The sequence below is a fragment of the Phoxinus phoxinus genome (assembly GCF_949152265.1).
Source record: "Phoxinus phoxinus genome assembly, chromosome: 11".
Taxonomy (NCBI): Eukaryota; Metazoa; Chordata; class Actinopteri; order Cypriniformes; family Leuciscidae; genus Phoxinus; species Phoxinus phoxinus.
In genome coordinates, this window is record NC_136886.1 from 34,622,637 (window position 1) to 34,640,996 (window position 18,360).

Here is an 18,360-nt window from a genome sequence, read left to right on the forward strand (position 1 = left end):
CGGGCGCTAGCTCTCGGCGTCTCTGTCGAGTGGAAGTTAGTCGCGGACACTAGCTCTCGGCGTCTCTGTCGAGTCGAAGTTAGTCGCGGACGTTAGCTCTCGGCGTCTCTGTCGAGTGGAAGTTAGTCGCGGACGCTAGCTCTCGGCGTCTCTGTCGAGTCGAAGTTAGTCGCGGACGCTAGCTCTCGGCGTCTCTGTCGAGTGGAAGTTAGTCGCGGACGCTAGCTCTCGGCGTCTCTGTCGAGTCGAAGTTAGTCGCGGACGCTAGCTCTCGGCGTCTCTGTCGAGTGGAAGTTAGTCGCGGACGCTAGCTCTCGGCGTCTCTGTCGAGTGGAAGTTAGTCGCGGACGCTAGCTCTCGGCGTCTCTGTCAAGTCGAAGTTAGTCGCGGACGCTAGCTCTCGGCGTCTCTGTCGAGTGGAAGTTAGTCGCGGACGCTAGCTCTCGGCGTCTCTGTCGAGTGGAAGTTAGTCGCGGACGCTAGCTCTCGGCGTCTCTGTCGAGTGGAAGTTAGTCGCGGACGCTAGCTCTCGGCGTCTCTGTCGAGTGGAAGTTAGTCGCGGATGCTAGCTCTCGGCGTCTCTGTCGAGTGGAAGTTAGTTGCGGACGCTAGCTCTCGGCGTCTCTGTCGAGTGGAAGTTAGTCGCGGATGCTAGCTCTCGGCGTCTCTGTCGAGTGGAAGTTAGTCGCGGACGCTAGCTCTCGGCATCTCTGTCGAGTGGAAGTTAGTCGTGGACGCTAGCTCTCGGCGTCTCTGTCGAGTCGAAGTTAGTCGCGGACGCTAGCTCTCGGCGTCTCTGTCGAGTGGAAGTTAGTCGCGGACGCTAGCTCTCGGCGTCTCTGTCGAGTGGAAGTTAGTCGCGGACGCTAGCTCTCGGCATCTCTGTCGAGTGGAAGTTAGTCGTGGACGCTAGCTCTCGGCATCTCTGTCGAGTGGAAGTTAGTCGCGGACGCTAGCTCTCGGCGTCTCTGTCGAGTGGAAGTTAGTCGTGGACGCTAGCTCTCGGCATCTCTGTCGAGTGGAAGTTAGTCGTGGACGCTAGCTCTCGGCATCTCTGTCGAGTGGAAGTTAGTCGCGGACGCTAGCTCTCGGCGTCTCTGTCGAGTGGAAGTTAGTCGTGGACGCTAGCTCTCGGCGTCTCTGTCGAGTGGAAGTTAATCGTGGACGCTAGCTCTCGGCATCTCTGTCGAGTGGAAGTTAGTCGTGGACGCTAGCTCTCGGCATCTCTGTCGAGTGGAAGTTAGTCGCGGACGCTAGCTCTCGGCATCTCTGTCGAGTGGAAGTTAGTCGCGGACGCTAGCTCTCGGCGTCTCTGTCGAGTGGAAGTTAGTCGCGGACGCTAGCTCTCGGCATCTCTGTCGAGTGGAAGTTAGTCGCGGACGCTAGCTCTCGGCGTCTCTGTCGAGTGGAAGTTAGTCGCGGACGCTAGCTCTCGGCGTCTCTGTCGAGTGGAAGTTAGTCGCGGACACTAGCTCTCGGCGTCTCTGTCGAGTGGAGGTTAGTCGCGGGCGCTAGCTCTCGGCGTCTCTGTCGAGTGGAAGTTAGTCGCGGACACTAGCTCTCGGCGTCTCTGTCGAGTCGAAGTTAGTCGTGGACGCTAGCTCTCGGCGTCTCTGTCGAGTCGAAGTTAGTCGTGGACGCTAGCTCTCGGCGTCTCGAAAACGCCACGCTGATATTGACCCTCGTTTTATTTCTCCTTTTGTCCCAAAGTCTGCTTCCCATGATCCATAATGTTTGAACGAAACAACAACAGCGTGAGCACGCCGCTAGACGTAACGGTGTTATCTGTGGTTACTACGGCAGTATGAGCGGAAACCAGGGATAAGGCGGATATTACGTCATTGACAGTCGACAAGTGACGGGCACTATTTAAAATTATGAATTTCTCTGAATTTTCAACTTCTTGGAAACATTTAGGATAATGTATAAATTGAAAGAAATATGTAACACTGTGCAAGTGTTTTTTGGATATGTAGATAATTTTTTTTTACATATTGTACCTTTAAGCACCAGTACGAACCCTGAGATAAACATAAGCTGTGTTTTCAGAGCCTATGAACACTGTTATAAAGCAAATAAAGTGTTAATGGGCTTGATGGCATGAAAGATCAAGTTAGTTCTCATTCATCAGGGTGTATCCGTACTTTATTTGGGAACACCTGTGTGTGTGTGTGTGTGTGCCGCTTCTTTAACATGGGTGTGTTCAGTATTACAGGACTGGTTACAGTGTTGCATGTCTGAACTAATTCTTCATTCTTTTCTCTTTCTGTCGTCCAACGTTTACCCGGTTTGACGAGTTTCAAGATCTCAGTCTGAAGGCGTTGGCTAATCTGCAAAAGATTATGACTGAACTTCAGAGCTCGATGAGAAACATGTCAAATATGATCAGCAAGACCAATATCTTACTCAACTTGGAAAGCTTCCTTAAATGTTCAGGCAATAAACATTTAGATTCAGATTTTAATTATATAGATCGGTCAGTAAGGATTCAAAAATACTTTAGAGGAAGATTTTTATTTTAAACATTGTTATTTATCCATGTCACTTCACCTACTAGTCAGAAGTGGGCGGGGTCAAGGAGGTGATGATGTGAAACTAGCCAATGATGTGTTGCCCTGTGACAGAGTGATGTCACAATGTATTTAAAATACAGTCTTTCAGTTTAGTTACAAGTGAAGATAAAGTTTTGAGTTACGAATGTACAGTACAGTTGTTATAGTACGCCAAAAATCATCAAGGAAAATCTGACTCTTTGTGTCATGAGCCCAAAAGTTCCAGTACAAATAGTAAAAAAATAAAAACCCTTGAATATCATAAACGTCATAAAATGATCATAAAACATTCAAGTTTCAAGGCTCCTAGTTATATTTAAATTAATATAGAAATGGTGTCACTATAAAATTTCCTTCTGAGAAATAAAGCCTTCGAGTGCATGGCGCGGAAAATCAAAAGTGCGGGAAATCAAAAGTGCGGGAAATAGAAAGTGCGGGAAATCAAAAGTGCGGGAAATAGAAAGTGCGGGAAATCTATTACTATTTGATTCAACATCGGTTTATTAACATATCACAAAAATGTTAAAGGTCTGTCTGGTGGGTCGATGGTGTTTCAAAATTATTTCCTGTGAAAATCTATATATATATATATCACAAATCACTTGTGATATAACCTCCATACACAAATACACATAGATACAATAGATACGTCACAATTTTACATGAATTCAGGACAATTACGGGCCCAAGCCGGTGGCACCGCCACCCTGGTGCCTTTAGTTACACTAAAGGCACCGGGCTGGCGCTGCCACCGGCTTGGGCCCTCCATCGCTGCTTGCAGCTATATTTATTTATATATTTAACAGTAGTGCTACTCTTCTAATGCAAGTGGGGGTTATTTTGCAAGAAAAATATATATATATTAAAGTCCCCCTGTAGTCAATAATTGTATCCCTTAAAACTCATCTTTGATCACCAAAATTACATATTTAACTTTTTTTTTCTTAAAATGTAACTCGACACCCTTGCCTCATTTAGTATTCGTGGTTCTATGAATATGCAGATGAGCCCCGCCTCCACTCACTCGCTCAGAGATCCACTGGTTGACGATCACATGTTGATCTGATTGGTTACAATGTAGTTTGTGACGTCAGAAACACCAGCGATTTCAAACCGTGTTTTTGAGACTGTCTTTGGTTCACTGCAGTTTTAAGCAGAAAATACTCAGCAATGCAGTCGACTTATGAATTAAAGCAGATTAATAACACCACACAGACACATAAACAACATTAAAAGCTGGATTTTCACCACAGGGGGACTTTAACAAAAGTCAAGACAGAGAATAATAAGAAATCAGACCATCATAATGCTTTGGAAGACTATTTTGACATTCAGTATCACAATAAATATTGTGCAAAACAGGAGATTAAAAAAAGCCCCCAGCGAGCAAAAGCATTTCTATACGACTCGATTTTAAAGAACCTTTATGCAAAAAAAAGTTCTATATAAGGAGAAATGTCTTTGCATATTATTTTCATGTTTTATCTGTCATTTCTAGTAGTGATAAAGAACGTTTACGAGCTGCATAATTCATAAAATTGAATCAAATCAAAATAACTGAAACTAAATCCATAAAGATCCATAATCCATAAATTTCCCAGTCTCACCCAAAGAGGTTTGATTTGGGTCTTGGGAGGTTTGAAGGCTCTTCTGTCACATCTTTGTCAAATCGGTCCATGAGAGAAGTGCTGTGCACGATCTGCGACCGCAACCGGATTCTATTCAGACTGGGTCTCATTTTAGTAAACGAAGATTTCCTGCGAAGAGAAGGTTTCCTGGTCACGCCGCTACTTTCCTCTTCGATACTGTTCTGTGTTTTCAAAGGTCTGAAGTTGGACTGAATAACCCTCGAAAGTCTCCACCGACTTGCGTCTCCAACATCCACGTGATCCGCGTCAGATTCAACGCACGCGCCCACGATGTCTAGTATGTTCTGCGCGATGTCGCTCTTTAAATACTGACACGCTTTTCTCCCGTTGTAATCGCGAGCTTCCACGTCGGCGTCAAACGCGCCGACTAGCAACTTAACGACCTCGAGATGATTATGCATCGCGGCTAAATGTAAAGGCGTGTATCCCGCGCTGGAGCGCGCGTTGACGTTCAGTGCGACGCCGTTTTCTTTCGCAAAGTTGACTAGCATTGCGATCAGCTCGTGTTTCCCGAGCTTTGACGCCCAGTGTAAACAAGTGAATCCCGTAATGAAGTCTTTCCTAGTAATGAGGCTGGGATCCCTGAGGAGAAGCCGATGGAGATTCTCCCAGTGTCCGTCAGACGCGCTCATCATCCAGTCGTGCTCCAGCGGCTCGAGCGTCAACGACGCGGGCTCATAATCGGCGTCAGGACGCGGAGAGTCGCGACACCTTCCCGGGAGGTAAACGGAGCTTCTCAGACGAACCTGAGGCGAACTGTCAATCAAACCATGGGCGAAATGTTTACGGTTGAAATCGTCAGTTAAACGGCTTTCTTTTCCAGGCTCTGGTTCGCTTTTCACTTCATTTCCCAAACTAATTCCCTCAGATTGTTTCCTCTCTTGTTGTTCATCCTCACTCTCTGATCGGTTTATTTTCAGACTTAAATCAGTTTTATCCTCCTTCTTCGTGCTTCTTGTATTCCCCATGTCAGATTGTGAAAACTTGACTGAAGGATCCGGTTGTGATTTTAAATGACCAGTTCCGTAACCTGAGCCAGGTAACGTCGTTATCATTGACATTACTTCTTTTACTCCACTTTTGCTGACACAGGCCTCATGTTGTTCTTCTTCTCCACGGGACTTGAGCTCGTTCATTCTGTCACTCTTCTCGTTTGAAATCCTGAATTTCTTTTTGAGGCAAACGTATTTCTCTCCGTTTTCCTCTTTAACGTAAGCCACGCTGTCTACGTGCCGTTTAAAGGCTTCCTTTGCCGCTTGTTTTAACGCAGGATCTTTGGGGATTGTAGCTCGAAAATGATCCGTTAAATCCGTGTTCCTCACCCGTCCTCCGTTCTCCTTTATGAAATATAAAACCGCTTCTTGGCTGCATTCGGTCGCCATGGTACGTGTATTCATCAAGCGAAACACTGCCTCTGTAAATCAACTATCACGGAGTATTTAACAGTATAAATAGATGATATATCCAGGTAAACCGAGAATGCTGCGTTTATCCTTTATCCCCCAGTTAATCTGCTTGATGCTCTTCATAATCATCCCCGCCCGCACTCTCTCTCTCCGGGTTGGTAGTTCTCTAGTTCTCCTACAGGTGGCGCTGTTCATCAGCCTCCTCCGATCTGTAGTGAAAACCAATGGATTTATGAATGTGACCCTGGACCACAAAACCAGTCACATGGGTCAATTTTTTTATATTTATAAAATTATACATAATCTAAAAGCTGAATGAATCTCTCCACTGATGTGTGGTTTGTTAGGATAGGACAATATTTGGCCGAGATACAACTATTGAAAATCTGGAATCTGAGGGTACAAAAAAATTATAATTCTGTGTGCTACATTCACTCACAAACATAAATGTTGTATTTACGGAAGGAAATTTACTAAATATCTTCATGGAAAATGATCTTTATACCCTAATGCATTTTGTCATAAAATAAAAAACGATACTTCTGACCCATACAACATGTGACTGGTTTTGTGATCCAGGGTCACATGGTAAGCCATGACTTTTGACTTATTCATTCCCAGGAAAATTTATTATTGATATGAACTATTCAGATGTCACTAGTTAAAATGTTATTTCTACAACGACATTATCACTCGCACAAATATGAAATGTTGATATCAAGAATAACATTTCAACTAGTAAAAAATATTATTCTTGATAGGCTTATCCATAATTTATATCCTGGGAATGGCAACAGGCAAGCCATTTTTTTACGCAGGATATGAATTTGTAATATCAAGAATTATATTTCAACTAGTAAAAACTATAATTCTTGATATATGTAATTGTATTTTCACTAGTTAAAATGTCACCAAAGGCTGCCATTCAAATTTAATTGTTGATTAAATCAAGAATTGATTTATTACTAGTTGAAATTCCAATTTCACATTTCAGAAAAACTAGTAAAAAAATTTTATTTATGATATCAATAATTACTTTGTTACAAGTAAAAATATATATTCCTGAAATCAAGAATTCAATCGTCACTATTTGAGATGTTAATTCTTAATATCTGCATTTATTTCAACGTTACATTCGATATTTCTGAAATCTGAAAATGTATTTTACAAAAAAAATTAACCATCACTGAACTGATGACACTTTTACTTAAAAATGTAATTTTGCACTAGTAACCACATAATAATTGATATAAAAATTAGGATTTTTTACTTGTAAGAATTGCATTTCTGAAATTTTAAGAAATAAATTCTTGATATCAACAACTGATTTTGAATGGCAGCCTATGGTGAAAATACAGTTGCAGATATCAAGAATTATAGTTTTTAGTTGAAATTTAATTCCTGATATCAATAATTTGTATTTCTGAAGTGATGACGTCATTGTTGATATCAAGAATTAGCATTATAACAAGTGAAAATTGAATGGTTTATCAATAATTCGTATCCTGGGAATTAATAAAAGTCAAATTAGCTTGACAGGAATGTGTGTTCATGAAAGATGCCCAATATGTTTAAAGTATGGGAATCATCTTTCAGTCACAGAATAAAAATTAAGAAAGGTAACGGAAACTTTATTTCACAATTCTGACCTTTTTTTCCCCTCGCAATTTTGCAAAACTCACAATTCTGAGGAAAACAGTAAGAATCGCAAAACTCGGAATTGGTAACATTTTTTTAGTCAGAATCGTGAGATATAAACTCACAGTCAGCAAAGAAATAGATATATACTCATATTAGGAAGATATCAAGGCATATCATGATGCTGATTAGACAGCATGATTATTGCACAGGTGTGCCTTAGGCTAGCCACAATAAAAGGCAACTCTAAAATTGAACTAAAATTGAAAAATGGGGGCAAAAACAAAAGTTTTGCGTTTATAATTTAGTTCAGTATATATATATATATATATATATATATATATATATATATATATATATATATATATATATATATAATTAATATGTCCACCATGGAATGAAAAAAGTATCTTTTTGCTATTGTGAGTTTACATCTACAAGATAAAAAAAATATTAAAAAAAAAATCGGAGAAAGTTAAAATTGCGAGAAAAAAAGTCAGAATTGTGATATAAAAATGTCTGACATTTCCTTGCAATTTCATGTTTTATATACATTAATCACAATAATTTAGAGCAATTTTTACAAATATGTATGTGGCCAATAAAATGTAAAATCATTTAATTGCTAAACCAGTGCGATACTAACTAGAATTAAACAGAAGTCTAGGTTAACTTAAAAAATGGTATTAAAACATGAATTTAAAAAGACAAAACACACAGACTTTCAATTACTTCTGAAGATCCATCATGTGAAGACGCCAGTTTAGTGACCAGGTTTTAATTGAAACATTGGTGCAACATCATTTCAATGTCACATCACAGCATGACCTGTAATGTTCACAATATTTACAAAACTGCTGTTTAGGACATCTTTAAAAAAATCAATTGAAACAATAAGAAATTATGGACTTTAACAAACTAAACCTAACAGCCACATCAAAGCTATCAGAAACAAACATAATCAAGTGCACAACATACTTTACAAAGTCGACTGCTGTAAAGTACATACTGGTGAGAAAATATATACTCAGATACGCATCGGGGAGAATATTGACATCAGAACGGTTCGTAACACCAGTCAGATACCAATGATAAAATAGCAAGCAAAGACGACAAAAGAAAAATGTTCACACACACACACACACGCGCACGCACACACACACGGAGGAAATGAAAGAATAGAAATGGAAAGGTTTTGGGCAACACTGACCACATGAACACAAAATGTATTTTGACCTTGAACAGTAAGACTTTGAACACAGAGCCGCATCATTGCACTGACAACAGAGTCGACTTCACCAGCACACACACACACACACACACGCGCACACACACACACGCGCGCGCACACCGTCCGTCTGTTCATGGGCTTCAATGATTTCACCTCTGGATATTTGCGTTGATATAGTTTTCAGATCCACTGCATGGAAATATTGCACTTAATTTTGTAGTGAACTTTCTGTAGGCCGAGTCCGAGGAGAGAAAGCGGTCCGGACCTGTGTTTACTCGGCCCGAGACTAGAGTTACAAACGCAAACTGATGAGAGACAATCCTACACACATCTATAGAGTTTACACACACAAAAAAATAATTTAATAAGCTCTTCATATTGAGTTAGTGTTACTGGCAGACGTGCAACAGTAATTATATACAACCTGTCCTGACCCCAACGGTGACCTCTGACCTCCAGGGTGAGGCTCGTTCCAGTCTATGACCCCTAAAGCACAACTTGCCCTCAGTGCTCAACCCTTCTGATCGTGTTTTCATGAAAGCTTCACAGACACACACTCAATTTCCCCATTAAATCCTATTAGAACGTGAATCTGAATGATATCAGGACTTTCCTGAGTCTGTATGAGTCCAGAAGTCTACAGTTCATCGTTAATGCGGTAATAACACATTAATACAAGATCGGGTCACGGTAAAGATGCACTCGGGCATGTTCAGATGTTGGGTGGCCGATACGTGCACGCTCGCGGACTGACAGTTACGAAAGCTTGTATCTGCCACAGAAAAAAGAAGAAGAAGTAATTTTAATCTCAAAAATCGCACTTTTTTTTTCTCGGAATTGCGAGAAATTAACCCACAATTGCGTGAAAAAAAGTCAGAACTGCGACTATCTCACAATTGAAATACAAAGTCAGAATTGTGAGACAAAAACACAATTGTTAGATGTAAACAAATTCATAATTGAGAGTTTATATCTCAGAATTACAACTATTTTTCAGAATTGCGACTATTTCTTAGAAATGCTACTATTTATCTCGCAATTCTGACTTTATAACTCGGGAATTAAATAAATATAAACTCATAACGCTGAGGAGAAAGTCAGAATTGTGAGTTTACATCTCGAAATTACGACTTTCTCATAATTGCGACTATTTCTCAGAATTCTGTCTTTATATCTCGAGATATAAACTCGCAACTGCGAGAAAAAAGTCTGGATTGCGAGTTTATATCGGATTTCCGATTTTATATCTCAGAATTACGACTCTCTCAGAATTGCAACTATTTCTCTTGTAATTCTGACTTTATAACTCACAAATGAAATGAATTCTGAGATATAAAGTTGCGCGAAAAAAAATCTGAATTGCGAGTTTATATAAGAATTGCGACTTTCTTGCAATTTGGATTTTTACGCAATTGAAATAAAGTCAGAAATGTGTGATATAAAGCCATAATTGAGAGACAACATGACACAATTGTAAGATATAAAGTCATAATCGAGCGTTTATATCAGAATAATCGGAACTCTGACTTTATAACTTGATTATAATATCTCAGAATTCTGACTATTTCAAACTAAGTCAGTTGTAATTTTGAGATTTAAACTTTCTCAGAGTTCTGACTATTACTTGCAACTGAAATAAACTCACAATACTGAGGAAAAGTCAGAATTGCGAGTTACGACGTTCTCAATTTCCGCAATTGCCAGAAAGAAAAAAAAATCTGAATTACAACTTTCTCAAAATTATGACTATTAATCTTGCAATTCGGACTTTATAACTCGCACCTGAACAAGAAACGGCTGAAGACGCATATTTTCCGGCACCACTTGATCCATTAATACTAACACTTTCCTTTCTCTTCTAGATCTATCAAAAATAAAACAAAATAAAAACGGCGTTAGACTACTGGAAGGGTCATCACACTCACATATTGTTGTCATATTGTTAGTGTAACTGCTTCTATTGCTCCTCATTTGGATAAAAGCGTCTGCTAAATGATTAAAAGTAAATGTAACTGAATGGTAAGATATAAACTCCCAATTGCGAGAGAAAAAAAAGTCAGAATTGAGATAAAGTCGCAATTACCTTTTTTTATTTATTTATTCTGTGGCAGAAACAAGCTTCTGATCCCCGTTATCTCGAGATCCATAAAGTGATTGGTGTTGTGATGTCAACATGTAAATCAGATCTTTACACTGATGATCAGACAGAGCGAGTGGACAACGACATGATCCTCGACTGTTCATCTCTTAACGAGTGAAACTACAAGGAGAGAAAATAACGAGTGCATTTTAAAAGACAAAAACTAAAATAATACTGAAGGGTACGTGTCTGTCTGTGTGTGTGTGTGTGTGTACACACACGTATAAGGCTTTACCGAGCATGTGCCGTATTATTGCCAAGATTTACTGGGAGTTTCATACATCACGTCTAACACACATTATAAGGCCTCAGGTTTCCTCTACGTTGGCCCTACAGTACGAAGCCAGTGTTTCATCGATGTGCTCGAACTCAAACACACGTGACAAAAGAACGACCAAAATAACCGTATAAAGACAGAAAACATCTGAATGTATTAGTGTTTAGTGCCGGAAGACCTGAACTATATATAGAAGCCCACAAGTCAAACCCGCAACTAGCCCATTGAGCTGGTGAAGTCCACTCCGACACACACACACACACTCACACACACACACGCTCAAAATACAACTCAAACTGAAGCTTAGAAAAGTCTCAGATTGACTCTTATTCATTGTAATGTCACAGGGCCTTATGGGCCGCGAGACACTTCTGCTTTGTGTTTTGTACAGCTGAAGATAAAGTGTGCATCGAGTTGGCTTGTACATGTCATATCCTACAGTATTTACACTTCTTCCCATGTGTTTACCATGAAACTTCTGTATTGTCTATATACACATTGAAAACATATCAGAAATATTTGGACTGTCTGTGTTCTTAAATGCAGTATTTGTTTTTTTTGTTTTTGTTTTTTTTGCTTTTTCAATATTTTTCCTTGTACACTAGAAAAAAATAGTTCTTCAGCAAGTTGTCTTTGCTGCCTTTTCTAATTGGCTGATCCAGCACCTGTCAGTCACAGGGTGTGGGCGGGGCCACGGTGAGCGTCTGCTAGTGTGTAGCACCACGATCACAGAGAGAGAGAGAGAGAGAGAGACACTGATCGCTGCTGTTATCTGGAGATCTTCCTCCTCTTGGGTTTGGGCAGTTTGACTTGACGATCCTGGTGAACCTGTAGATCGACACACAACACATTCACTCAGCCAATCAGGTGTGTGAGAATCACCATGTGATGTGTGTGTGTGTGTGTGACACTCACAGTTCCAGACATCTTGTCCAACTCACTCATGGCCTCATGAATCGCAGCTTCTAGATGATGATTCAGCTTTCCCGCCCTGCGAGAGACCGACACGAGACGCTTCAGAACAAGCAACACATCTTTAAAGTCACCATAAATCAAAATAAAACGTTTTTTAATGGAATATTGCAGTTTATTGTAAATGATTTGTCAGTGCACATCATTATTGTTTTAATAATCTTGAATCAGAATAAGTTCCTCTCGCAGCTCTTCTCTGATGACGAGGGCGGGGCTATACCCTGTCACTCACATGAGATCAGCCAATAGCAAACCACAACCATCCAATCAATTCACCACAGACTGAGTCAAGCCCCGCCCACATTTGTTCTGATACACTGCCATTCAAAAGTTTGGAATCTGTGAGATTTTTAATGTTTTTGAAAGATGTTTCTTCTGCTCACCAAGGCATTTATTTAATTAAAAATACAAAAAAAACAGTAATATTGTAAAATATTACGACAATTCAAAATTCTGTTTGAATATATTTAAAGTGTAATTTATTCCTGTGATCAAAGCTGAATTTTCAGCATCATTACTCCAGTCTTCAGTGTCACATGATCCTTCAGGAATCATTCTAATATGTTGATTTGATGCTCAAAAAAACATGTATGATTATTAAAAAGTACTGATTTAAAAAAATTAAAGCCATAATAATAAAATTATGAAACAAAGATTTAAAAAAAGGGATTTATCTTAAATGGGAACTGACCTCTTTACATACTCCGACATATGAATATTCGCCTTATTACAACCTAAACACAGACTTATAGCAGTAATATATAGATCTAAGATGGTACATGACATGATTTTGTTGCTAGAGAAGGCTGGGCCTCTAACACCTCACCACTCATCAAGTTTTAGTCACTCTTTATATTATTTGTCTTTAACTACCATGTACTTGCATAAAAAAATTGTTAGGAACAATGTCCTAGTGATAATAGTGCTTAAAGTCCCTTATTCTCCAGTCAGTCACGACTACTGCTCAGCGGGGTTTAAAGAGTGATGAGATCTCTTGCTTTAAATGACATAATTTGTATAACGCTTTTCACAATACAATACAAAGGTGAATTTAACATAAAAGTGAGAACCTGTCACAAGATATCAGATGAGTGGAAGCTCAATTTAAGGAATAATTAGAAAAATACAGAGTGTAAAAAATGTGTGAAGGCTATCATCTCCTTTAAAGGGAGAAAGGGATTGGGAAATACAAGAATATTTTAGACATCTTACGGTTTAAATAAGACTGGACTATTATGGCAACATCAACTTTAGATTTATTTGCTCATGTTTTTAACTGTTGTCCGTCATTTTACACAGCCGCCGGACACACCATTAAACACTCTCACTTGTAGATGTGTAGCAGCGTGTGAGGGTTCGCTACAGAGACGAGACACTTACTTTCTGTTTTTTTTGCTGGCTCTGTCCAGCACCTGAAGGTCTTGAGTTAGTGTTTTCAGCTGCTCCGGCTCCACCTGGAAACAGCAGGAGATCGGTCACTGACACTCCAGGTACAGGACCTTTCAGTGCTACAAACTTACTACCGAAGACTTGAAACTTGACTTAAATCTCGTATCGCAAAGTGCACTGAGATCTGAAGCCGGACAATCTCTAGCTGTTGCGCACAGTTGGAATATCGCATAAAACATTTGTGAATACATCAACGTTTCCATTACTTATCAGTAATTAAGTAAGTTTCTGCAGTCGGCTGTTTTCATCATAAACGAGTGTGTGTCGAGCGCCAGAGAAACTCAGTAAGCGCTGTCGTGTTCTCTAGCATTCGGATGCTGGTGTTCGGGAACACACTCGTGTGTGTGAGACGCTTCTGGAGGGAATTCACCTTTGGCTAAGCCCCGCCCCCCTTAGTTACTGTTGCTACGTCCGTCAACTTCAGCTGGGCTCTGGTGTGGCATCAACATGGCTTATGCTGTGACGCTCTTCCTGCTGGAATTTTATCAAACTTTTATAAAGCAGCAAATAAAGTGTCGGATAGAAGTAGGCAGAAGGGGCTGCAGTGTGTGTTCGAAGGCTATATTCAAGACATACCGGAGAACCACAAGCAACAACAAGATCCAAATAGAGGCAAAAGCATAACGGTCACAGTCAAAACTGAACCACAGCATATCCTAAACGGACTACGCGAGTATAAAGTTGTATTTATTAGCAGCGTGTGCTAGCGTATCAACAATTAGCGTAGAGAACCACAATCATGACCTAAACCAGCATAAAACTGTGTAACTAGTGTAACTCACAGTAAGGTTAAAAGCTAAATGTATCTTAGAGACAAAAGTGTGTTGTTGATCTTGCTCGCTGACTGAGGACGTCCACACAGTTTAATCCAAAGACGACACTTGTCAGGATTTGACCGGTTTTGGGAAGGGAAAAACGGACACCCCCCTCCAACCTCTCTGGGAAACGTGTATCTGTGTTACAAATGCCCCAGACACAACGGTTAACCATATTGTTGATAAAACTACGACGGTAATAGCCTGCCGAGACCAAACATATGAGACGCCGGTGTTAAAGTCAATGGAGCGGCGTGAAAAAGTGTCGGACCGCTGTGGGGCTCGTTCTTGGCTGCGCTGTGATTGGTCAATCTACATTCTAGGGCGTGGCTTAGCCAAAGGCGAATTAAAACACATCATTCTGATCACACACTTCCACTCCGACGTTTCAGAAACACCAAACCAACATTAGAGACGCTGCGACGCCATTGGTCCACTGGTTACTCCAGTTATCCAATCACAGCTGACGCTGAGGGAAAGTCACATGAGGTTATTGAGGGATTTATTCAGTAAATGTGTTTCCATCACATCATTTATGAGCATGTCTTCTTATCGGATATAAAATGGATGGATATGTAGCTACTGACAGGATTGATTTGATCAATTCTCATTTCTTCATTACTTGTCCACCAAAAACACCCTCTGAAACCAATCTCACCGAGATGTTCAATGAAACAGGAAATGCTGCTCATATGATGTTTCCTTAACATTTTGTGTTATAACAGAGAATTTTGCATTAGTCAAAGGGATATAAACAGGACGAGGCAGTCTCTCTTACCTTGGCCTGTTCAGACAGTTGCATGCTGGGATTGTGTCCATGCTCCTCTCTCATCAGTTTGTTAGGCCAGGCGGGGAAGCCTTTAATGGGCCAGACCAGTTCTCCCACGTGTAAGGCCCTGGGCCTGTAGTGCATGAGTTCTGCCGAGGGCGAGTCGGGGTGCCGGAGCTCCTCCTCGCTGCTGAGACTCTTCGTGTCCGAGGGGCTTGGCGCACAGTGTCCGTTAAAGTGCCCGTTGAAGTGAGCGTAGTCTTTAATCAGCGGCCCTTCGAGGCTCGTGGAGGAACCGGGCGACTGGTCATCATCGTATCCGCCGCGAACCATCGTGCCGTTCACCTGCTCTCTCACGCGCTGGTTAAACCGTTCGTGGGGTTCGTGAGTCTCCGTCGGACAGTCCATGATGGGTTTTCTCTCGGATTTGCTAACGCGCGTGTTGCTGTGCACATGTGTGGAGCACTCGAGAAACTCCTCGCCTCTCCAGTGCGCGTGATTGGACTCGTCCCAGTGTGGATGGGGCGAGCGGAAATACTCGTGCGCGTCCGAGCCGTCGGGCGTGTTCTTCTCGCGCGCGTGGTTGTGCTGCAGCCGGTTGCGCTGGATCTGGGAAAGCGTCTCGTTAGCCTCAGAGCTGCGCGGCGCGTGGATGACGGCGTTGACGGCGTGAGGTAGGCTGAGCGGCTGGCCGATGGAGGCGGTGAAGGCACTCATGGCGCTGAGCGCGGGGACGGGGCTCGCCTGCGTGCTGACGCTCATGCCGGTGGTGATGGTCACATGCATGCCTTTGCCGGCGGCGTCCACCACCGCTCTGTAGATCGCGTCCACCGACTCCACCGATCCTCCCGCCATCGAAGCATCGTGACCCTGTAGCTTCTGCGGAGGCTCTCGGTACATGCCCGCGTCTCCAGAGTGAGATGTCATTCCAGGCTGGGCGCTGTCAGGCATGCACCCCTGAACAAACGGCAAAAACATGTCATTCATTTAGGCTACGTGTACATGCAACCAAATAATCCGTTAGCAATCGGACTGACGGCTCAAGCGCACTGAAAAGCCGTCCTGTAAACACCTTGATCCGATTGAGCTCGACCCCAATGAAATCTTGATCGGATTGAAAGGTTTATTCCTTTTCTAATCCGATCGAGAGGACATGTAAACACTTGATCCGAAACTGAAAGGACTGCGCATGTGCAATGATGCAGAAATAGCGTAATGACGAGTGACGGGCAGAACGAGCTGCTGTTCCTGTTGAATAAAGTGTCGTATTAATGAGTGTCCCGTCATCCTATAATCCTCGTTTCTCTGCATGTGTGAAGTGGAGCCGGACAACATCCCACCAGTGCTGGGGTCAGAGTCTCATCCACAGGCGACTGGTTTTGGGCATTTTTACCACGTGATAAATACAGGTGCTGGTCATATAATTAGAATATCACCAAAAAGTTCATTTATTTCAGTAATACACCTTAAAAGGTGAAACTAATATATTATATAGACTCATTACATGCAAAGTGAGATATTTCAAGCCTTTATTTGTTACAATTTTGAGGATTATGGCTTACAGTTTATGAAAACCTTGAAATCAAAATCCCAGAAAATTTTAATATTACATGAAATCACACAGTAATTATAACTCTCATGACACCAGAGCAGTGCCACAGACTGACCGACTCCATCACGCCGCATTGATGCAGTAATTCAGGCAAAAGGAGCCGCAACTCAGTATCGAGTTGTATACTTTTCAGTTGGCCAGCATTTCTAAAAATCCTTTTTTTGTATTGGTCTAAAGTAATACTCTAATTTTCTGAGATACTGAATTTGGGATTTTCATTAGTTGTCAGTTATAATCATCAAAATTAAAAGAAATAAACATTTGAAATATATCAGTCTGTGTGTAATGAATGAATATAATATACTAGTTTCACTTTTTAAATAGAATTACTGAATTAAATCAACTTTTTCATGATATTCTAATTATATGAAAGGTGTGCGTGTAAACGCAGCCAGTGACAGTCTAAATCCGATTATTTGTGTATTCCGATTGGATTCTGATCTAAAATTATTGATGTGCACACTGTGTATTGCAACGGTATTGCAACGCATCCGATGTGTGTGTCCATGCAACTCTTTTGTTTTCCGGAATATCTGCATTGGTTTCTGTGGCAATGATGTGGCGTTGGTAGGAGTTTGCCAAAAACCACACAGCATTGTTTCGCCAGCGACCTTCAGCATGTTTCCTAAAACAACATCTGACATTTACATTTTACGTGGCGTGAGAAAGTCACATGAACCACGCGAAATCCAATCGGAGCGGTCAGACTGAAACAGATTTCCAGAAATGCGATTTGAATAGGATTACAAACCACATGCTTGAAACGGATTTGTAAAAATTTCATGTGATTTTTTGCTGTTCACACTAGCCAATTGACCCTTCGCAGGGAGCTTGATTGACAGGTGATCTGACCAATCATACTTCGCCATCCGCCATTTTGTCCGAAAAAGCAGTCAGGAGAGTTAGTAGATTAACATGGAAGGATTTGAACTTGAGAAGCGGAGTGTACTGACGTCTTTCCGCGGTTAAAACAACATTCCTTCTGATGTTCATTCATGTTTATTTGATGCTATAAATGAACTAGAAGGAAGAGATGATCGGTTCACGAGCGGCTTTAACTGAGGCGACACAGCGATCTGACACACACATTAAAGAGCCACAAAACGCTATTTATTGTTTAAATTTCTTTAAAAAAATTACCAAATTTGAAAGGTGAGACTTTGTTTAATATCAAAAGTAACCTGGTCTGTCCTGTCACAGTGTGTTGTCAGTGTCCTCTCTGCTCCGCAATGTTTTGTTCACTGCGTAAGAACATGGTGTGGCGTGAGAGCGGCGTAGGGGGCGGGTCTTTGCGAACGGCCAATTCTGATCAGATTTAAATCAGATATGCACAAAAATCGGATTTTGACTGACAGTCTGAACGTAGCCTTAGAGCATGCTAGCTGTGGAAAAAGAAAGGACTTATTTCACTTGACTGAGCGAGTCACCTGATAATCCTGGTACCGGCAAGGCAAGCTGTTGGAGTTGGGAACGTTATTGTCCGTGAAAGGAGCGGTTGCGAAGGAATGCCCCTGGTTGGGATATGTGGAGACCCCATGCATGCCCTGCAGTGACGGGTGCAGCTGCTGCTGCTGGTGGTGGTGTTGGTGGTGTTGTTGTTGTTGTTGATGGTGTTGTTGATGGTGTGGGTGTTGATGGTGTTGGTATATGTGCCCAGCGGCGGCCATGACACCGCCCATCTGAGGAGAGTTTCCTATACTGCAGCTCAGCGATGCGGGGTCACCTGTGGCCAAAGCATGCATTAGGAACAGCAGACAACACTCACCACATATTACTATACTGCATTAGTACTAGTAAATAAAATATGCAAAAGTTGGAGGAACTAAAAAAAATATCTTAATATCGCTGCA

At 41.5% G+C, this 18,360-nt stretch overlaps 2 protein-coding genes across 2 annotated transcripts in view; both read right to left on the minus strand.

The window, feature by feature from the left end:
* Positions 1 to 2,496: 2,496 nt before the first annotated feature.
* Positions 2,497 to 5,758, minus strand: sowahcb (sosondowah ankyrin repeat domain family Cb). Its single transcript, XM_079628769.1, has 2 exons — positions 3,359 to 5,758; positions 2,497 to 3,235 (listed from the first exon to the last, which is right to left on the minus strand). The coding sequence occupies exon 1, from the start codon at positions 5,596 to 5,598 to the stop codon at positions 4,156 to 4,158; it is 1,443 nt and encodes a 480-aa protein (XP_079484895.1). The 5' UTR covers positions 5,599 to 5,758; the 3' UTR covers positions 2,497 to 3,235; positions 3,359 to 4,155.
* Positions 5,759 to 10,188: 4,430 nt separating this feature from the next.
* The window catches only part of mbd5 (methyl-CpG binding domain protein 5), a 34,394-nt gene continuing 26,222 nt past the window's right edge, over positions 10,189 to 18,360 (minus strand). Inside the window, exons 7-11 of the mRNA XM_079629350.1 lie at positions 17,938 to 18,233; positions 14,908 to 15,855; positions 13,246 to 13,319; positions 11,809 to 11,884; positions 10,189 to 11,721 (exon numbers count right to left, since the gene is read on the minus strand). Of these exons, the coding sequence (XP_079485476.1) occupies positions 11,662 to 11,721; positions 11,809 to 11,884; positions 13,246 to 13,319; positions 14,908 to 15,855; positions 17,938 to 18,233 (1,454 nt within the window). The 3' untranslated portion in view covers positions 10,189 to 11,661. The remainder of the gene's footprint in view (positions 11,722 to 11,808; positions 11,885 to 13,245; positions 13,320 to 14,907; positions 15,856 to 17,937; positions 18,234 to 18,360) is intronic.

What these genes read in the sequence shown, in the direction of transcription:
- sowahcb (XM_079628769.1), bottom strand. Translation starts at nt 5,598, where the DNA reads ATGAATACACGTACCATGGCGACCGAATGCAGCCAAGAAGCGGTTTTA.